General features: G+C 47.2%; 1 protein-coding gene across 1 annotated transcript in view; it reads right to left on the bottom strand.

Annotated features, from left to right (window-relative positions):
• Positions 1–9339: 9339 nt before the first annotated feature.
• The window catches only part of nompA (no mechanoreceptor potential A), a 99417-nt gene continuing 85780 nt past the window's right edge, over positions 9340–22976 (bottom strand). The window contains exons 10-17 of the mRNA XM_065431732.1: positions 22219–22397; positions 21589–21737; positions 20090–20235; positions 19920–20013; positions 16320–16467; positions 15132–15432; positions 12990–13123; positions 9340–12465 (exon numbers count right to left, since the gene is read on the bottom strand). Of these exons, the coding sequence (XP_065287804.1) occupies positions 12265–12465; positions 12990–13123; positions 15132–15432; positions 16320–16467; positions 19920–20013; positions 20090–20235; positions 21589–21737; positions 22219–22397 (1352 nt within the window). The 3' untranslated portion in view covers positions 9340–12264. The remainder of the gene's footprint in view (positions 12466–12989; positions 13124–15131; positions 15433–16319; positions 16468–19919; positions 20014–20089; positions 20236–21588; positions 21738–22218; positions 22398–22976) is intronic.

Here is a 22976-nt window from a genome sequence, read left to right as displayed (position 1 = left end):
TGACGTATTCATCTGCTTCAAAGGCGCTGCATATCGGAACTGATTCACCACCGAACGAGTGCAGTGACACGCAGTGGCGTAGCTAGGTCGTCTGGCACCCGGGGCCCATGGGTCTCCTGTCACCCCCCTCCCCGGGTGTAGCCGGTGGAAAGAGGGGTGTATTCAGACGTATATGACACCCCCCCCCCCCTTCACTGGCCCCTTGCACCCGGGGCCTACGGCCCCCCGGCCCCCCCTGTTGCTACGCCACTGGTGACACGGTCCTGCCACCAAGCGACCAAAACATAGTGCGTTGCCTTGCTGCAAGCACGAAGCTGCGCGAGTAATAAGTGATTTGACGTAGCCCCATGTCCAGGAGTGGTAGTCGTAATATATTGGTATAATGGAGGTCACCGAAGTGACGAATAGAATAGTGGAGGTCACACAGCGTCGTCTACGCATCCGCGGGGTTATGTCAGGCAGTCGACTCAAGCCGTATAGATTGGCCCCCTATGCTGCGTCCTGACCAGACCCGCCCCGCCTTAGGGAGCTTGCCCAGGGGGCGGTGTCGCGAGACTTGAAAACCAAAACACACTTGTCAAAAAGTACCGAAGAGACGAAGAAAAAGCGAAGGGCCTTCCGCGCCATCTTGGCTACACTTAGACCTACGCTCCTTATTCTCAGTTGGAAACATCCCTAAAGCATGTGGAAACATTCATTCACACTGTAACAATGCTAACTAGACATTCCGTGAAAATCGTAACTCGATCTGCATCGCAAAACGCGCCGAGTGAGGCTTACATGACCGTGCTACTTGCACAGCTGCGTGCAATACTTTTTGCAAATGTATCATGGTACAGGTATTGTGCCACTGTCCTCAATATCAAGCACACAGACAATCTTTGTCCAACACATTCAGGAAACTAGATGATCGTCCTCTGAGTGAACAGACAGTACTACAGCACCGTCCCCACCGGTCATCGGCTCAGAAGGAAGTGAGGACACTTTAGTGCTCTCTCAGAACGCCTGGTTTGCACGAGCGGCTTTGACTCAAGTACTGTCCGTGCATGTCTCTATACCCTCTCTCTCATCCCCTTTTCCCTTCCCCCAGAGTGGGGTAGCCAACCAGACTCTTGACTGGTTAACATCCCTGCCTTCCTTGTATCACCCCTCTGTCTCTCTGTCATGGTACAAGTAGATGATACTAAGCCCACGACACTTGAGGTGCAGATATAAGATACTGGTAGGTCGAATGTATGCGGTACTTCTCGTTTGTATCTTAAGATACCTTGATAGAACAGTTAATTTCTCATTATGGCTCCGCTACAGGGCCACTGCAAGTTTGCAAGTGTTTACTTGTAAAATTCTCCTCTCCAGCCAGCAGTTCCTCTCGAACTTCTTTTATTTAAAAGTCACTTCTTTTTTCCTCTCTCGACAATATGATCAGGTATTATATTGCCATTCCGCAAGAGTCTACGGGGCCAGCTGAACTTTTTCATGAGATCAACGTAAGTATACGCTGCGCAGTGAGCGATTTTTCCACGCCACCTTTGGAATGCTTTACGGTCTAATCGTAAACCAGGTCCGCGTCTTATTTAACGGCGTAGTCGTTTGCACATGGTCGCAATTTCCCCACACTGAGCTTCAGTGCATAATCTGCATATTCAGCAATGAATAGGTTCTACGAACGTATATAAGATTGTTGACACACAATACGTCACCCTATTCTCTTTTAATTTTTATGGGTCAGTGATGGATGGTTAATGTGTCGTAGGCCACCAAGCTACTAAAGATGTGCAAACGCTCGAAACTTGAAACAGCGAACTTGGTAACATGTACCACCACCCCGTTTTAAATGATGTGCTCTTATTTTCATCATCATTATCATCGTGAATATAACATGATGCGTCTCTACCAATGTTTAAAGTTCGTGTAGATATAAGTGAAATTAAAGCTCGTGGTGGAGCAATATGCGCCGCTGACCATGGTCTTGCAAAACGCTTATCTCGATTTCACTTTGTACCCGTCAACCGAAGAAATGGTGGATCTTGATGTAATGACAGCTGCTGAGCACGAAGTCGCGGGATCGAATCCTGGCCACGGCGGCCGCATTTCGATGGGGGCGAAATGCGAAAACACCCGTGTACTTAGATTTAGGTGCACGTTAAAGAACCCCAGGTGGTCGGAATTTCCGGAGTCCTCCACTACGGCGTGCCTCATAATCAGAAAGTGGTTTTGGCACGTAAAACCCCATAATTTAATTTAATTTGTAATGTAATGACAGATAAAGTTGCTTCTGAGAAAGCATCCGACTGTCATCAGCCGCACTCAGCTCTTCGGTAGAAACTTTATATATATATATATATATATATATATATATATATATATATATATATATATATATATATATATATATATATATATATATATATATATATATATATATATATATCGGCGATTACCTGCATTTTACAAGAAACTCTTCTTTCGTATTCTCATGAGAGTGCATTGGAAAAACTTGGAAAGAACGGCCATTTTCGAAATGCGTCTTCTCACGATGGAGAAAGTGCGCTAACCCGTAAAATATTACGTTCGATGTCGTATTAACAGTGGAAGGGAAAGCAGCGTTGAGTGGGTTAGGGTGATGTGCCGGATACCTTCTACGGAACTATATTGACCAGCAAGGAACGATATATATAAAAAAAAGAGAGAAAAGCCATGATACTTCAAAGCACTGAGCACTACTGTACGAACAGCTCTTAGGTCCGATCCTCTGAACTGGGTGTTACAGTGGAATATCTGTCGATGACGTCTGTATTTCTGTTTATAGCGTCCGAAAATAACTCAAACTATTAAGCATGTTTTGCCACGTGAAAGTGTCAACGCAGAGATAAATAAGGAGGTGGTTATTCTTTCGAATGCTGTGAGTTGCAAAGATAGTTGGTAGAAAGGTAAATAAGCATGCGTTTGGGACAGCGGTGGGATAGAGATGAGGGACAGCGGTGATAAGGTGACCGCGGCTAGCAGAATAAGTGCGATAAAACGATTCTCTCTTGTTTATCAGGCTCTTCTGCGGCTTCGAATTCCATTGCGGAAGGTCCCTGCGGGTACATCGCGGGGACTGGGTCAGCGCTCGTGAAGAGCAGTTGAAGTGCTCAAAATCTGAAGCGATATATGCATTGCGGTTCCAGATGGAAATACTTCTGCACTGTGCAAAGTGTATGTCGAAATGTGAGCTGGAACAGCAAGCCATTTCACGACACGTGTTCAGAATGTATTTGTCGAGGATGGGGCCTAGGGATAAAGTTTGGAACAATGCGGCATGCTATACTTGACTTCCGTTGACTGACTTCCTTGACACTTTCTTGCGGGTTTAGCAACATTCTTTTTTTTTTTTTAGCGACCGACGACTTTCTTCGGTGACTGACAGAACAATTGGCCATGCCTCAGTGACTTCGCAGTTTGGAAGGTTGCTACGAAAATAGGCTTCTAGAACGCGCTTAATTATTTAAAAGCAGCACACGAGTCACCTAAATTGGCTGCATAACACGTAGGCGTTAAGGCTGTGTGACCACGATGAAGCAATGGTTGCCTTCACAGGATTTAGCGTGATCACAAAATCATGCTTTCTTTTTTAATTCTTAACGATACCAATTTGAAAGGGTCTTGGCGCTGCGGGTTCTGCACTTTTACTAAATATATTCGATTGGTGGTTTGCAAAATTTATTCTGAGGTGCCAAACGCAGCAGTTTAAAAATAAGTTGACTGTAGAAATGCGTGCAGGTAGGAGCAGCTGGGCTCGTTCGCGTGAGCCTGAACAGACAGCTTTCTTATCGCAAGGGTTCTGAATTTGGACAGATCAGTACTTCGAAGGTCATAAAGGCCTTAAGGTCACGTGATTGCCGCCACCGTGTTAACAGGAGACGTTCTGCGTAGTGCAGAATTTTGCATTCTTTCAGGAGCGCCGGGTACTAGAAACTTATGAAGGATAACGTGGATGAAAACTCGATTTCCTGCGATTTTCTCGCTCCTTGTTGGAGTGCGTTCATCTCGTGCTTTGGCAATCGCAAACGTGCGCTGATGTAAGTTTAATGGAATTTTTAAACGTCACCTGTGTCAGACAGCATAATTATTTTCCCTGAGCGAGATAGCTAAAAGAGACGGACATTACTAGCCCGAGAAGTCCACGCATATTCTACTATTTATAGAAAGTCACGGTCTACTTAACATCTGAATTACCTTACGGCACATATCGAAGTTTACGAATTGTAGCTGGTGAGTTTGTGAGACGTTCCCGCTTGAAATGAATTTACAGCATGAAACCGGTTTGGAGATATTATTTACCAAAGTGTGGCACAAAATACATGGACCTTCCACAATTCGGCTATAACAGATTGGCTATTCAGTTGTACTGCCATCTCACGATATCCATGCCGTGCAGCGGCAGCTATGGGTTGCATGAACCAGTCGAAAAGACATAGTCGCGTGGGATCTATACATGCAATTAGACTCCTGTGCTCTTTGTTTCATGTAAATCCTACATATTTAGCCGCCCATGCTGGTGAATGAACAGTATGGTTGTAATTCTAGTTCGTACCCTTCTACGTGATTGTTTCTTTGTTGCATTACCTTCTGTTACAACTATGCACATAATTTTGTACATGAGTTACGTAAGTTCGTGCACGTAAGTGCATACATAAGTGTATACAAGTTGCGCATGACTTTGCGCGTCGTTCCTATAACAGTGGGCACGAGGCCAACCAAGCCTTGAAAGCTCTGCAGGGAGTTGATGCTGCCGTTTCACCCCCCTCAGTGCACGTTGCATCATCAGTTGGAGCCTGTATGCAAACGTGAAGAAAGCTCACAACGAGCGAACAGATTTGAAGAGGTCCGTTTATTCACACATCGGAAAAGCGGCCTCGGATATATACAGCACGCCTATGGGTTGGTGCGCACTATAGTACGTTCTTTGTTCGCGGGCCATTCTTGGAGTACTTACGGCCTCAAGGGGTCGCCGGTGGCATAACAGTGGCGAGTTAGGTTCCGCTTTTGAGTGAGCGTTCTTTTGTTGCCTCATCCAGGTCGCTCTTTTTCCTTGAAGGACGTTCCTGCCGGTCTCCCCTGTGCACTATATTCCAACTTTGTGGTAGTTAAAAGGAAGAGGGGCGTAGAATTGTACTGGCCGTTCCTGACTGTAGCCGACTGTTGATACCTGAACGTCGAGTCCGCATTCTGATGCGCTAATGGGGTAAGAAGGTGACAGTAAAGGAGAAACAAGAGAGAGAGAGATAGAAAGAAAAGAAAAGAAAGGAGAAGAGAGATAAGCTTAGAACACTTACCATATCTACAAAACACGCCAATAATGATACCGCGTCAGAAAAAGATAGGAAGATGGATATTTTTCGCCGAAAGTTAACAGGAAGTTGGGTGTGGTCGAACAAGGGGTGCCTTATGTTGCGACAAAGAGGCTTGCCTTTCGTTGGGGAAACAATTGCTTTCCTAGGCATTGTTTACCTAGCTACCTATTTCCCACTCCAAATGGGGATTAGAATGAATGAGTGCGTAGGGCAGGGTGGATGCAAGTGTTCAAAAACGTGGGTTCTGTTTCTATAGGGAGGGTACGGGAGTGAGAGGGAGGGGGTGTAGTAATTACCGGAAGAGGTTCTGCATGCTAATGATAGCGATGAACTACCATGGTGTACACCGTGCTGTCACAATGCAAGCATGGCGATGGGCTGCCAGTGACACCTCAGTACACGCGCATACAGCGCCGAAATTGCGAACGTCAATTGGTCTCCAGTGTGGACACAGCGCCAGCTGTGGGCACCGTGTCAGCGCCGGGATTCCGCACTATAGTCGTGTGCCGTTGTTGATCATTATCTACATTATGCATTTTCGAATGACATGCGAGCCGCCCGCCCGCCATTCGTCTCTTGAATGCAGTTTCCTGTCAAGCAGGGTATCTGTTCCGGATCGTTATTTGACGTTGAAACAGATGGCAATGCACAGGAAAGGCGGCTGCGTGGTTTAATTGAGCGCGCAGCACATACTACACTCTAAAAACAGTTGCACCCTTTGGGGTGTATATTTGTCCCACAACAATAATCGTCGTCTGTCTTGCCCACGTTTCCTTTCTTTAACGCTGCGAGCCCAGTACTTCCCAGTCACGAACGGCATGCGAGTTATCACTGTGACGCAGCAATCTCGAGAGGAAAGTAGCGAGCGCCGAGTTTTCAAGAAAGGAAACGCAAGCAAGGCAGATGACGATTATTGTTGTGGGACAAATATACACCCCAAAGGGTGCAAACTGTTTTTAGAGTGTATACGCGTGGACGGAGGAAGAGCGGACAGGACAAGGAGCTGACGTTCAATTAAAGCAGATCGCATCCTCGCGAAGATTAAATAAACGCTCGCGAGAAAATAAAATTGACTCGCCATCCCGGCCCTGTAAAAGTGGATGTCAAGCGAAGCTGTTGAAAACCGCCACCACCACAAATGCTGAGGAGAGTACGCAATGCTTTATTTCTTTAGAGTAATGGTAGTAATGGTAAGTTAGAGTAATGGTAGTAATGGCAGTAATGGTAATTTTGACAGCACGCGACCGCCGGTCGTATTGCCGTTTGTTTTGCAGCGAAGCTGTTAGCCTCTCGTTGGTCGGCATTTCTCGCGTCGTCGTTCGTGGGCAAAAATGTGGGCCGATCCTGGAAGTAGGCAATACGGGGCCCACCCGCGGCGGAGGGGAAGTAGGCTTCAAGCACTCGGCAAAGTGAAACGAAAAGTGCATACATTCTCATACATTCGTGCATACATATAGAACAGCATTCGTTTAAATAAAGAGCAAGCACAAAACAAGCATCTGAGCAACGTAATTGATGATAAGGTGCTCCTGATAACAATGCGAACCACGTAGCGCTCCCCGTATGCGTTTCCCGGTAAAGATTACTGTTGCGCAAGCTTTTGAGGCGACGGCAGCTTGTGACGTCGGGAGTGACGTCACTAGCCTTTCGTACACAAGAGCACCCGCCTAGCAACTGATATCATCGTTGTAGGAGCCCCTCTCTGGCTGGGCAACGCATAGTTAGGACTCCCGAAGAGCAGCATGAATACGAGGAGCGGCTGCTACGGACGAAAGCTTTAGTTAGAAAGCAAAAGCATGCCGCTTCGGTCAAACGCCACCGGCGTTCACTCATGCCGGTAGCGCCCAACTAAATCTTGAAAAAACAATTCAGCAGACGGTGCTGCTGCTTCCCTAAGCGTGAAGCTGTGTTTTTTATTTTACTTTTATTTTCAGGACTTTCTGAACTTGTTCTTTCAGGTCTATGCTGATCGAGACAACGTTTAAACATGTCCGACCTCGTTGCTCAATGCACAGGCCTGCCATCTAGGAGGCGTTGTCTTAACTAACACTATGGTGTTGGGCTGCTGAGCACGAGGTCGCGGGATCGAATCCCGGCCACGGCGGCCGCATTCCGATGGGGGCGAAATGCGAAAACACCCGTGTGCTTAGATTTAGGTGCACGTTAAAGAACCCCAGGTGGTCAAAATTTCCGGAGTCCTCCACTACGGCGTGTCTCATAATCAGAAAGTGGTTTTGGCACGTAAAACCCCAAATATTATTATTATTATTAACTAACAGAAATCAAGGCGCTTGAATCCCCGTAGCCTTCCTGTCCAATGCCACATTGGTGCTGTATACTTTCTTTGAAGTTCTTTTTCGTTACTTACTCCAACTTTGTTTTTGTTGTTTAGGGGTTGTGTGAACATAACAAAAGTGGAATAGAAATTCAGATACTGTCGTTAAACCGAGGAGTTAGCGCGAGGATACCGAGGATATAGCAGCATAAAAATTGAAGCAGCACGAGGCTTTAACTTTAACTTTTAACTTTAACTTGTTTTTAACTATTTGTAACCTCGCGAGCTGACTTTTCCTAATACTTCATTCCTAAATACAAATTTGATTTTCAACGAAATGCAACACCGTCAAATGCGTGCACCGCAAACGCGCTCGTGGTTTTCAGTATTGCCATACCTGGCACCATATCTGGCACCTGCTAAACTTGGCACCTAAATTTCTTTAGATCTTTAAATTTTCGAAATTTCTTTTAATTGTTCTTGGATCTAAGTTGAAATTATCCCTTCATTAGTCACTAACAAGTGACTTTGTCTTTTAAAGGTAACCGGGATGTTTGTAGGCAGTTCGGAATTTACCTGATGAAAGCATGTCACCTTCATTCGTCCGTTTGAATAGAACAATTGCAGTTAAGACTGCGTCATAGCGTACTACTCATACCTGCGTAGACATCCTGGCTTTTGCAGCATCACGCACGAATCATGCCGATAATTTGTGCTGTAAGCTTGGGCAATCGAGCTTCGATTTATTTAGGACGTATAGAGGTGGATTCCTTAAAGCTTGAATTCTGCCAAAAGTTTGCTTAGTGAATCAGCGAATAAGAAGCGTGGTTGTTGATTGTTTGTGTGCGTATACGTGGTGATGGGGGAGCTGCACGACAGTTGGGCCCTCATCGAGCAAAACTCTTACTACATCTTCAGCGAGCTGTCGTTCAGTGTTTATTGCCATCATTAAAACTGCCGGCCGCCGACGGCCATACTTGAGCAATCGAGCTTATATATATTTATTTCGGAGGACCGAGAGGAAGCCTCACTTCTATATCGAATAAGGACAGGATCTGCTAATGCACTGGCCTGGTTATTTAAGACGGGACGAATCAATTCTCCGAACTGTTCGGCATGCAACGAGACAGGAGACATTGAACACTTTTTGTGGTCCTGCCAGCAATTCCAAGATGAAAGGGACGCTCTCCTGAAGAATCTGCAAAAAAAAAAAGGACCTACCGCATGCGCGCCTGCAACACCTTATATTTCCCGAGGGATCAGTTATAGCCCGCAAAGAAACTTCACGTCTCCTCATCGAATTCTTAAGAGAGACTGGTTTGATGGACATATGGTGAAACCCTTCAGCGTCATTGTGCGAGACGCTCGGGCGGAGCGATTGCCGGCCTTGATCGCCAGGCTAAACACGCCTGTTACTACGATTCACCACCACCACCGAAAAAGACGCATTCTTGGAAGTTTGCAGTCTGCCGTAAGTTTGCACAGCGATTCAGCGAATAACAGGTGAAATTGTCGATTGTGGGTACAGAACTATAGGCTGCACCATGTTTTATCCATCGTGCACTCTCGGCAAGCTCAATCTCTCTTTGCGGCTTCAGCTTTTTGCCAAGCATTGAACTTCACAGTGTAATAATTATTACCTTTGGTACAGTCCCTCCAGCGCAACAAACAGCCCCCCCCCCCCCCCCAATACACAGAAACATGGTGACAAAGAATACGCTCAGAGGCTAAGGTCTTGTTCACGGCATTTATTCGATTACATCAACAAAAGGTCACAGTGCTCGCGTAAAAGTAAAGACTCAAGACGCTTGCTGAGCGTTAACCACGCGCCCAGGAAGGCAAGACGTTTCATGTTCGTATATATTATATTCGATTAAAGCATTGCGCTGGTCGCTACAAAATGAAGCATGCTGTAGGGCATAATCTAAGGCACACTCCGGACAATTCCCGGATGCAATTGCGAGTGACAGTGTGATAAAGCAAAGCACGTAAAAAAGCGCTAGCTCTTGCAGTGCACTGTTGATAACCGACTTCATCCACCGCTGATCTGGTCACGCGGTCATGGAAAGGCAATAAGTGAGGTATTTCGATACCGATATTTATGGCCTGCCACCGGTGAGTATTCTAGCCATTATCTAGTGCACAACACAATTCGGTCGAGAAACTCCAGATAAAGTATGGACTGTTGTGATTCTAATTCAGTGCTATTCCTTTTCGCCCTCAGACAATGGTCCGAGGTGCGCTCCGCTCACGTTATCTCCGTGATTGACCCGTCGCGAATGGGAGATTGTAAGAAGGTATCGAATCGCGATCATACTGATGTTATACCTATCCTGGTTACTCCCACCGATCCACATCCCAGGCCTGTAAATTTACGGATGCATGTGCGTAAATTCATGATGAGCGACCAACCGCACGCTACTGTTCAGAGCGAACTGCTTCAAGCTCTTGTTGGGGTACGCGCAGGGCTTCTTTCGGTCGCCACTTCTGTCAAAATTGTCGTCCGTTCGCCTAGAACCACGCTCACAAAATGCCCTCGGAGGTCGCCGGTGTCAATGCGTCGCTCGCATAAGTTATTTACAGAACACAAGTAAGCCAAAACACATAAGTTGCTTCGTCAGTTTCTTTGGTAATCCAACTCGATAGAAATTAGTTTGACAGTACGGAGGGAAAATATTGATGCACGTAATGAGAGACAGCACTGATTCCGTTTAAGACATCGGCGAAAAGCAATCGAAATGCTGTCGTCGTACTCGGTTTTGCTTCGCGCGGCACATTGTGCTCTTCACGTTTCGAACGGACGAAACGTATTCAGAAGACTGTGCCACGAATAAAGGTCAACGACGGACGAACGGACGTGCCACTTGAACGAGCTATCTTATCGCGCGTACAAACGACTCGCCCGAGCATAATCAAAGGCCGCGTGCGTCGATCGTTTATGTCCGCACCTCACGCCCACCTTCCCATATCGTTCTATCTCTTCAGTCACGAGGCGCTTTCGCGAGTGTGCGCACGTTATCGAATTCCTTCCGCGCCGGAAGTTTAACATAATAAGTGAGATAGCCAGAATATAATATCAACGGCCAGTGGTCAAGCTTCGCGTGCCGATATCAGCGCCGTAATACGCACCCTAGCGAGCGGAGGGAGTAGTTTTCAGTTGCACGTGCTGCCATCTTGCGCCAGCGAATTCACATCTCGTCTCGAGGCACATGTCATCTTCCAACGTGACTGGGTGACATCGCGCTTGCACGTGGGAGCGCATGCGCTCCTATGCGCGCGAAGTGGTGCCGTGCAGAATTTCGTGCCATTTTTGTTGCATCCCTACCGGAGGGTTTCAGCCTATTTCAGTGCACGTAACTGCTGTAGCGCCTCCGCACCACCGCTGACTCCCCATAGACGCGGTACCGAACCGCCGCCGTCAAGTCCTTTACTCTCGCAACTGTCACGAGTACAGCACATGGAATAGGAATGGAAGTACGTACAGCTTCGCACGCTAAACACGCTTATGAAAGGCTTGGCGAAAAATAGCATACGTCGCCAGAATCCCAGCTAAACGCCCAGTCCCCAGCGAACTTCTCTCAGCACAACAGGAAGATTGAAGATATTTGTGTCGAGGAGGCATTGGTTATCCCTTGTGGTATGACTGATTTAGGTGCACGCGTGTTTCAATGCAGTGGTTGTCACTCACACATATTTTTGCAGTAGCTGTTTATGCTCGGTATTTTAGCCAAACAACAGTTAAAGCAAGAACATGAACACTACAGAAATGAATCAAATACAGTTCTGCACGCGAATTCAACAGCCAGAAGGCAACTATGCACAAGTCCTACCTGAGGCGCGAAAATAGTCACGTGACATTGACTGCGCCTTGCTACGCAGAAGCTTCACAGCTGGATTCACGTGCACGTTTAACTTAAACTTCTATAAAACATTTCGTGGTGCAGACAAACACAAGCGAATATTGCAGAAGAAACAATCGCCGGGAACAACACGTGTACCTCTCTTCGGCTGCCGCACACTGCGATATCTGTGCAATGACGACAGTGGCTGAACCATTGATAGCTACGAGAGACTTCAATATACTTTCAAAGGATTGGTGCAGAATGCGATAATTTGATGTATGTGTTCACGCCGCCGTTATTCACTTACGAAAAATGTCGAATGCTCAAGTAATGGGACGACGCATCTACGTTGGTAGTGGATCACCGAGATAATAATGAATGCTTCGGAGTATTTCTGTAGTGTGATTCGATCAATAAACAGAATTATCTTTTGTATTGCTGGCGCCCGAACAAAGCAGAGCAAAAGAGAGTGCGTGTTTTCTGTGCAACACTGTGTGAAGCAAACTGAACTTGTGCAGAGGGAACCGTGTCACAGTATTCCGTCCGTGATTATTTTTTTAGCCTGTTCATTTGCATACGTGTATACTTATATTACTCTGTACATTAACAATAAAGCAAGGGCGTCTGAAATTCTCTTAATATACACCACCTTACGTCTGGTATTTTGCGCGCTGCAGAAGAAGACAGTTCTACCAGAACACAATCCCGCATTGTTCGTTTTCGATTCCGTTCCTTCGTCGCTCAGTTCGCTCGGACTAAGCTGCCGTGTTCACGCAGCCCGTTCACACCGGTCAAATGCCGCCCGCGCCGTTCAGTCAAAGTCGCCTTTCAGCTTGCCGACGTGCGACACCGTCAGGCTTCGCAGAGACCGGGACCGCTCGAACAGCGACGGGTCCGTGTAGATGGGTTCGCTCGGGTCCTCGAACTTGGAGACCGGAGGAGCCGGCTGGAACTGGGACACGTACATGCTGCAAGGACTGGGCGAAGTCATTCCGGCCTGGGCCTCCTTCACCTGCGGCCGGAAAGGAGGGAAGACGGATAGAAAGAAAGAAAACATCGTGTTGCTGTCATACCAACATGACCGTACAAGACTTGCTGTAGCTGGGCAGGCAGTCAAAAATGACACGTGATGTCTCGCTTCACAGCACACCCTTACAGACCGGTGGCTTTAGCAAGCGTGCAGTCAGCGTCACTTTCCCCTGTCAGCTTTGTAATATACCTCTTTCCTTGGTTAGGACAGAATCAACGGGTCAAGAGGTACAATGGATGAAACTGTAGTACTTGCTGGATGAGCTCGATTCTTTGTTAGGCAGGGCCATACGATGTGACAGACAATAATGCTAAAGAAAGCATAAGGGGGAAGTTAATCGTCACGTCTTACTTAAAATTCTTGCTCCTGCGCAGCAGCAATCCACCAAGCGTTGATCAAATAGGTGTCGCGGGGGAAGGCGTTCAACAAGCCATGTCAGTGCTCATTTAATCGGAACTGTGAATCTCACGCTAAAGGTCAAAGGGCCTGATTGAGAGAGAACTCACCTGCAGCTTGACCCTTCGGACGTAGAACGTGGCTCCCATGGCAACCCCCACGAGGGCGCAGATGAGAATAGCGAGTACCACCACCAGGGCGTAGTAGCCGGACTGGGCGACGCACACTGTCGGCTTCTTGTACACTGTCGCGAGAACGAAAAAGAAGAAAAAAAGAGGCATAGAAAGGCACTGAGCGGAATCGTCGATAACCTAATTTTTCACGTTGACTATTCGCCCTCGCGCTGCCAACAACTGACGTGGTAAGCTCGGTATAGGCATGCAAACTCAAATCTGTGTCGCCTGCGAAAGTTGCTCCTTGGGCCTGTTGTGCACCATTAGAACGTGTAACGTTGCGCGAACACACATGGACAAAAACGAGGAACGGTGTTAACACACAGCGCAATGTGTGTATTTGATGCGGGCGGACGGCTAGTCACGTGATATTTTTCATTTTTTTCGCGGGCTTTCTTCATCAGCCGGAAAAATAAACGAGCAAAAATACCTGGCTGAAGACATGCCATCTTTAAGCTTCTTTCAATTTCCCACAAATTCTTCATTTACACCATGGCATTCAGGACAGTAAATAAATAATTAGCTAATCAGCTAACTGCAAATAATTATTGAATTGAATGGCATCAACAGCAAAATTACTGGCAGCTACCATACCTGACTATGGGCACTTGGTTATCGTCGTGTAGTTGTTGAGGGCTAGGCCGGAAGGCACATCCACTTGAAAAGAAGTGTGCTGATGACACCATCCATGAGATATACGCGGTCAAACGTGCTGTAAAAGCACTGTCGTTCCACTTATCTTCTTAACAAAACGTCGTTTTATGCATTAGAAGCACAAAAGTAACTGGAACGCCAATGCATTCTTCCACAAAGATCGGGAATGAATATCTCGAAACTACTGGTGTCATCCTGAGAATTCGTTCCAAGTGGATCCGCCTTGCGAACTCCCCGGCTAGAATTTGTAAATTCCATTACGCGCCATAAGGTAATTAGTTAAACATGTAATTAATAATTTTTGTTAATTAGTCAATCAGGGATTTGAAGCTTTCTTTGTGGGAGTAATGTCCGCGTCTGCGAGTACACCAGCTCATGGACTAGATAGAGTTGTGCGATCTGCCACAGGCAATTTAAGAAAAAAAAATGAAAGTGCACGCACCCGCCACTTAGTGATCAGTGCGTGGCGCTGCTAAGCTCGAGGTCGCGGGTTCAATTCCGGAAGCGGTGGCGGCCGCACTTCGATGGGGACGAAGTGCGAAAACCCTCATACAGATAGATTTAGAACTCCAGGTGGTCATAATGATTCCGGAGTCCCCCACTAAGGCGTGCCTCGCCATCATGACCAGACCGTGGTATTGAAACGTGAAGCTCAGAATGTAATATATATATTTTTTACAACAAAATGTTCTTTCAGTTGGCGTTACTTTGCAGTCCGCGACGTCACACTGCCGTATCGGCACTGTCGTTACAGCACGATTTTTTAATTTAGAATTTACGTTGCAGAATTGTTCTGTGGCGAACTAGTTATCTAATACTGAACAAATAACTTATACTGCGCAAAGAAAAAAAATGCAAAAAAGGGCGGAAAGTAAAATAGGACAGAACGCAAATAAAAAAGAAAAAGATATGCGCTCGCGTCCTACCTTTCTTTCCGCGTTTTTCTTGTATTTTGCGCAGTATACGTTATTTCCTTATTAAACAATATGTTTTGTCCTTCATTCTTTTTTCCTAATGTCGCCGCGGAATCAACGGAAGTAGAGTTTCGAAAGACTATTTTACCGATCGAAACTGATTTACTGTTTCTAAAGCGAGTTAAATAGTTAGCGGGCCGCTATATAGAGTGTCCCTTTAACTAAGCACGATGGCGGCACTCTACCCCCTTACGTAAAATTAGAGAGTATTAGGTCAAGGGGAACGCAAGCGGACCCCAACGCCATTGCGTCCCCTTAATCTAAAACTCTCTCTCGCCACACAGATCGTCCGTGCTCTCTCTCTTCCCCTTCCCCATGTTTCATCGCCCCATCCCAATCCCATGTGTAGGGTAGCAAACCGGTCAAGCTAAACTGGCTAACCTCCCTGCCTTTCCTTCTCCACTTTTTCCTTCCTTCCTTCTCTCTACGCCACAGATCGCCCGATACTCACGTGCAGACGGGCCGTCGTGCGGAATGTCGGCACGCGACAGGTACACGTGCAGCAGCTCGTGCACCTCCTCGGCTTCCTCCTCGCTCGAGTTCGCTGCCCTGGTGGCGTTCTTCGCCGGCTTGGGCGACTGGCCGGCCCCGTCAGTCGCGACTGCTGCCGCCACCGGCTTGGTGGCGTTGCTCATCTTCATGACGGGCAGCGCGACGGCAACCGGCGCAGCGGGCTGCTGGTCGGGCACGGCACGCTTCCGGCGCCCCCACGACGGGAACGTGCCGGGCCGGCCACGGTCACTGCAGATCACCTGGCGAAGGTATACGGTGCGCGTTGTTGGTGTGAGGCTGCTGAGGTCGCGGGATCGAATCCCGATCGCGGCGGCCGCATTTCGATGGGGGGCGAAATGCGATAAACACCCGTGTACTTAGGTTTAGGTGCACGTTATAGAGAACCCCAGGTGGTCGAAATTTCCGGACTCCTCCACTATACGGCGTGCCTCATAATCGGAGAGTGGTTTTGGCGCGTAAAACCCCATAATTTAATTTACCGATACGCGTTGTCTCAATTCACAATCTCGTGGTCTTGCCAGCGAAACGCCTGCTGTTAAGTAGTTTCACATTTTGCGTACGCATATAGTTATGGTAAGCAAACCACATGGTTTAGGAGAGAACTCAAAAAGTTATACGAAAGAACCCCAAAGGAGTACAAAAGGACGCAGTCAGGGCGTGGCGCTCTGCGTACGCAAAGGTCCCTTTGAGCACCCAAACCCATTTGCGTACGCAAAATCTGAATCTCGATCTCTGTTGCGCGGCATCGCAGCACAAAATTATTGGGCAGTTTCAAGAAAGAACTTGTACAGAGACCTTAACGCGAAAATCGCATGTAGGTAATTGTATATTCCTGCACCCGCGTTCCCCCTTTCCAACCACCAGCATAAATAAGATAACCTCTCCGGCGGACATCGGACGCCGTCAGTTTCGCCATCTTGTCTGCTCTGATTGGCGCACAAATCTCACAATGTCGCTATGCCGTCTCTGATTGGCCCAAACGTCAACGCACAGTGGAATTCGACGAGATAGTGGAATTTGTCAGTGTGCGGAATTTCTCACTTACGTAATAACTGGATTTCTTACTTATGTATTTCGGCCCCACCCGCGGCTACGCGTAGTAAATAAGGGCATCGGGAAATCTTACCGGCTCGCAAGGACCGCGACATGTTCGCACTGTCGCCTGGAAGACGAGCAGGTTTGAGTCCGGTATCTTGAAGGCGTAGAACTCGGCCTCCAGCGCACCGTCTGGAGCTTTGTGAAGCTCGGGAAACACGTACAGGTCGACGGGGCACCTGCGAGTAGAGCCAGCCGTTGCCACCAATGAAGACATTGTACCCCGTATACTGGAACGTCCCTGCACTCGACACCCGGCCGCGACTGAACGATGGATGGATGTTATGAACGTCCCATTTGGAACAGGGCGATGAGTTGCGCCAACAAGCTCTTGCCATTATATTGCCTAATGTCCTACTTAAGTTAAACAATAAAACAGAAAAAAGAAACACTATGAAGTCCCAAAACCAAATTTTCTGATCCCCTATTGTAAACTGTGCTTTTCTACGTCTCCGTTTTTTTGTCGTTTCCCTACATTTCTTCCACCAATCCTCCAAGCGCCTCTTACTAATCCCTATTACGGACATGTTTACTTTTCCAGTGCTCTCGATGAACCCAAGGGCTTCGAGGAGGCCAGCGGTGCCTAAATCCACCGCTGGGCAGATGTCTTCACATTCTAATAAAACATGCGCCATAGTTTCCCCAGCTTAACCGCAGCAAGCACATACTTCTTCCTTATATCTCACTTTATATAGGTGCGTGTACTAAGGCATCAGGATCCCGCTTCGAAAAGTAATAAGCTTCCCTTCGAGTTATCATAAATTGTTTCTTCCCTGATTGAACAAATCAGGCGGCAGCGCCGCACTTGGACAGAAGTGGTCGCTGCGCTTCATCTGCACCGCATTGCAAATCTTAAGAAAATTAGCGTCTTCTTCAGCCGAGGGCGGCGCTGTGCCTAACCCGGTGGAGTGGAGGAAGAGCTTAGGAGCCAGGATCGTCTTAGAATGCGGGTTATTAGAGACGTTAGTGTGTACTATAATACGCGCGCCATTGAACAAAGTCCGCAACGAAGGCGATGCTGCCTTTCAAGCGAACTTCCTGTAATTTACAAAAGTGGTGAAACTCGGAGGCAGTGAAATGCCTTTAGAGCGATTAGCTTTATGTGGCTCTTGCGCCCGTTTTCTTGGCCGGTGGCGGCACTTTCTCCGTCGATGCAAAGGGGGCGATAGTTCTCGAGCAACCGAATTTCATGATCCGCGTTCTCTGAGAAGCGTGTGCATTCACGGGAGATTTTTTCTAGCATCTCAAGACGCCTTGGTTGTTGGTGGCAAGCTGTGTCGCGTTTCTGCGCCGCCTGGGCCGGTGACTGCCCACTGGCAGCTTCCCATATATAGACCGACTTCCACAGTGCCTAGGGTTTGCCTGTTATTAAAGCGAATGGTCGGAGGAGTGTCTGATCTCTGTGTAGAGTGAACGAGAGGAGAACAAAGCGCAGCTGTGCAGCCGTTGTGTCATCGTGGTCACACTGTCCTCATGCTGCCGTCTTCTCGCTGTCACCATCTCTGTCGTCGTCGCACCAATATTGTCGCGTTGACGCAGCTGTTGTTGTCGTCGGCTCGCTGTCGTGCCGTCGGTGTCATGCTGTGCCGCTCTCGCCACGGCAAATTGCGCCAGCATCATCGAACACAGTTATGTGCGTCAGCTACATGCTTCTGCAGTAATGCCACTTTGTCTGCTTCATTTCTGCGGTCCGCATAAACTGTTCGCTTACTTTGACGATCATCACCGGTATCGTTAGTGCAACAATCTTTCTTTCTTTCTTTCTTTCTTTCTTTCTTTCTTTCTTTCTTTCTTTCTTTCTTTCTTTCTTTCTTTCTTTCTTCCTTTCTTTCTTTCTTTACTACATCGGCCTCACTCCGAACATGAAGAACACTCTACGCGAAATGCTCGGACATGTTCCTCGGCAATGTGTTTACTCATTGAGTTTCTGGCGCAATACTTCTCTATGCGTTACGAAGCGTCACGCACACAGCGTTTACGACTTTGTCCTTTGTAAATGGTCATAGCCACAAAAACATTTGCCACTCTCGTTTTGCCGAATTTTCTTTCAAAATTTTTTTTTTTTTTGAAACTCGGTGAGATGTCCCTGCGAAGTGAAGGAACAGATAAATCATCAAAAAGAAAAAAGCCAATCGTGGTATAATTTCTCTATTCCCAGTTAAATGGCAAAAGACGTCGAATGCAGCGGCTTAATGGTTTAACTACCCTCCCCCCCCTCCAAAGTTCCCTTCGTAGAAAAGCGTCTAAAATGTCCACTTTTTTTTTCTCACTTCGCCTATTCTATGTCGTTCTCATTAAAAACGGGGGTATGGTTCATATATTATATTTAATAGGAACATTGAGTAAGAAGAACATCAGTGACGTTCAACTCACGTATATACACACACACACATATATATATATATATATATATGTATATATATATATATATATATATATATATATATATATATATATATATATATATATATATATATATATATATATATATATATATATATATACATGAGAGTCTGCCGGGATCCGGTAGTTGTAGAGGCACTAGTGGGTTGAGGACAAAGGACCCAAAATCACTAAAATCAGGAGCCATTCCACTCTTCAAGGTGGATGACCAGCGAAGCTGTTCACGCAACACAGCGGTGGCACAGAATTTTGAACAAAGATACGAACCCATTTACCGTGATTTTTGTATACATTCGCGTGGGCCGGAGAAAACTAGAAACGCGTAACGTTTCGACGGGACGGCCACGACGGGAGAGCGGAAGTAGATAGGCAAGCGCTCGGAACGCCGACAAAGAGAGGCCACTGCGAACTTTGGCCGACGCGGGTCAAAGTGCAGTATCTGTTCTTGCCAGCGTAATATGTGATACGCGTTCTGTTTGGACCCAAGATATTAAACTTACTTTTGCAAGTTTGTGGAGTGCCTGTAGCCTTGCTTGCTGAGCGCTTGTAGCTTCTACCTTACGAGGGTATGAGCGATTACATTTTTTTCTTGCTTACGAGGGCATGAGCCATTGCTTACAAGGGTATGAGCCATTGCTGCTGGTGATGATATATGCCTGTTTTGAGCTTGTCCTTCTTTGAAACGTACGCTGTTCTGTTCGTTGTATGCGTGACTCCAATGGATGTACGCACTGTTCGCGTCACATTGCAGAGTGCTAGTACCGTCTGCATTACGAAGGGGATGAAGCATGGCATTTTTGCTTGCTTAGGGAAGTATGAGCCATTGCTGCTGCTGATAATTTTATTTACGCACACGAAAAATACGCGGTACCCTAACCATGTACAGCTTCGCTGTTTAAAAAAAAACAACGATGCTTTATTTTTTTGTTTTAGCCGGGGCCCAGCCTTCGTCATGGAATATTCCGTGACCAATGCCGGATCCCGGCCGCCGTTATCGATAGGTCGAGCCGACATGACTCGTTTTAGCACAGCAAAGTGCGATTTGAACAAGTAGCACTGGTACTTTGACAATATCGGTGCAATCTTTTAGGACGAGTCCAGTTCGGGAATGCGAGTTTAGGGAGTATAGTGAATGACTGTGAGCCAAGCATGTAAATCATTGATTAGCCTCCATTAAGAGCAAAGAAATGTGCAGTTGAGACTACTACCATGCCACCCATATACTTACCCTCTGGAATCGATGAGATGCACCTGTCTTCCGGAGTAGGGGTCCTTGGCAATCACGTTAGTGGCAAAGATGTCGCTGTAGAAATCGAATTGGTCTGCGAAGATTGCATGCAAAACACCGTGTGTTAAACTCACAGTACGTCGGTCGCATGCATTTCCAGCTGCACTTACACTTTCCCCTTGCCTCTAGCCTGAACGTCAGCAAGTCCCCTACGGCGATGGTGGTTGTTGGAGTGCCACGGTACAGGATGCGCAGCTGCACGTTCGAGGTGAGGATGTTCTGGGCCGGTAGATGCTCTATTTGCGTCGGGTACCGGCTGCGACCGATATGGAGAATACGAGTTATTACGGTCATTATAGGTTTTCAAACATAAAGCGATCAAAGAGCGGAGAAAGAGCTGTCTGGCAAATGCCACCAGAAAGGCTACAACGCCTGACTTCTGTAGCGTAAACAAGGTCCATATAAAACGAATAGTCAGTGACCGATAGAAGAGAGAGTGAAGATAATGAGAGGTGGATAGTGAGTGAAAACGATCAGAGGGGAAAAAGAGGTGTAGGGAAGGGAGAGAACATCAGAGACATCGTACTTTATTGCTAATGCTAGGTATAGGCCTAATAACGTTACCAGATGCCGCATCAATCTCCTGACCGCGCTAGCATTTTCGTGTACGCCTTGGAAATTCCGCTGTCAATAACTTTTCGCACATGGACTGTTCTGACAAAGAACGTGTCGTGTGCAGCTAGTAGTGCCTTCTTGCCGAAAGTTCATTTCACGTAGTGTAAGCGACAAAATGTCATACTTTCAATGTCATGAACGCACGCGCTCAGGCAGTTTGATACGTCGCGAAAATTCCGCAATAGGATCACAGCGTTAGCACATACGCGAGCGTTCGGCAATGTTTTGAAATTTTCGCCATGGTGGTGGCGTTAATGTTGCGTGTTTTTTTCTACGAAATTATAACTGCAAAAATTGTGTTCTTGCTAGTGATGCTAAGCTATTCTCAGTCAAAAATGCATTAGCGCTTACAGTAGCGTGACGTCAGCGCAAGCCGCTATACAAGAGGACCGCTCAATCTTCATCAGGGCAAAAACAACTGTTGCAGAGAAACACACACACACACACACACACACACACACACACACACACACACACACACACATATATATATATATATATATATATATATATATATATATATATATATATATATATATATATATATATATATATATATATGTATCGCTATGTTTGCTTTTGGGACATTAGCCATAAAGGCGGCCACGCAAGCCTTTGAGACAATGTAGTATTACTTAGCCAGTCAACCCCCAATTTCCCTATCGGGTATATGTGTCATTTGAACTAGTGACTACAGACAAGATAAGGAGACCGGTAGTGGCTTCATTGATGAAATTTCTTAATGTTTATCATCAGAATGTTGAGCTTGCGTTCACCGCTGTGCATCCCTCTTTCTACGTCATCATCATCTTCCCTCGCCACACCTTTATATCTCCCCGTTCCCCCTCCCCCTGTGCAGAGTAGCAGGCTAGAGCGCGTTAGCTCAGGCCGAACCTCTCTGCCGTCTTTCAAATAAATTATCTCTCTCTCTAACCACCTTCATGGGCCGGTGCCGAAAATTGTGCAGTCTAAAGAAGAAGAACACGGCACTTACCCGTCCGTCCTTGTGTCCAGGTAGTTAGAAGTCACAACGGCTTCGCCAGGTCCCGAAAAGTAGCACGTGAGATTGTATTTCTTGTCCCTGCTTGTCTGCACGTAGTCGTTAAACTGGACCACGACTATGTTGGTCATCACGTCGCCATACTGCAAAAAGTGATGAATTTTTGGCTTAGTTGACCGAACGGGAACCTGATAAACACAAAGAAATACGCCGCTCTACTTTCGGCAGTTGTAATTAGTATGGAGGTGTTGGGTCCTAACAGACTTTCTAGAAATGCGGCGTGTTCTTATTGGCAATGTTATAATGTTCACCGCTACAGTGATGCAAAATGACGCACCTGACGCTCGCCAGTATCCGCCAGAATATTTAGTACCCTCTGGTTGTTTGTTTCAGCCCGTTTAAGTCTTACAAAGCGAAAATGAGTAGCCAGCATCCCACGTGAGGCTGAATTGTTCCACACACAAGGCGTAAAATCTCGCCGCTCAGTGCGAGCAAACGCGCTGTACGCACACAGGCACATGCATCCCCAAGACACATTCGAAAATCTGACTCCGCCTATCTCCCCACATGACGCGCGCACAGACACACCAAGTTTATCCACAGTTAATCCCGTCTGCATCTCACCTGCTGGGTGCCGCAACGGGGAAACCCATTGGCCCGGCTTATCCTCAGCACGTTGACGCTTCCTCCGTTCCCGTCGTAGAAGCACGAGTCGTAGAAGCCGTACGTGTATATCCGACCGTAGAAGCCGTCCACGGTTCTCAGGGAAAACTCCATCCCATCCGGCGTGCACGTCTGGCTCACTGCGATTCGAAACGATCCATCGCTAAGAGACGCTTGCGTACAGAGCAAGGCAAGGTCGGCTGCACCACAAAGTGGTAAAACATTCACTCCTTGAACCTAGCTTAGAAGCATCATCACAAAATGTCCGTTCATTTAGTCACAAAAGGTCCGCTCGGGCGATCACTGTCGGAGATCTTTCACTTCCGCGAGATTTCCCGAGACTATCACCGGGCGCTTCGGCGTCCATGAGCGATAGAGTTCCTGGCGCGCTGCCTTAGCATAGTTGGCACGCTGCCAGAACGCCGTGGCCCAAACACGCCGAACGCATCCGGCGCTAGTCTCGTGAAATGTCCTAAAGTGATCCCCCAATCATACGGCCCTACCGTGGTGGACGTCCCCGCGCAAACCACCATCTTGTGTATGTGCCCATCTCTTCTCCTCGACTTCTCTTCTCCCCACTCCCCGCCACCACCTCCCCACCGTGGGTGGCCAATCGCGGCTTCACAGCTTCAGGATAAGCAGTGCCGGGCTAATTCCATCGACGAGCCACAGGTCATAGAGCCAAGGCGTGAACGTGGCGCCCCCTTGTAGGATTCTAG

The sequence above is a fragment of the Dermacentor albipictus genome, chromosome 9 (assembly GCF_038994185.2).
Source record: "Dermacentor albipictus isolate Rhodes 1998 colony chromosome 9, USDA_Dalb.pri_finalv2, whole genome shotgun sequence".
Lineage (NCBI taxonomy): Eukaryota > Metazoa > Arthropoda > Arachnida > Ixodida > Ixodidae > Dermacentor > Dermacentor albipictus.
Note: the sequence above shows the minus strand (reverse complement) of the source record. Positions and strands in the feature narration are given on the sequence as shown.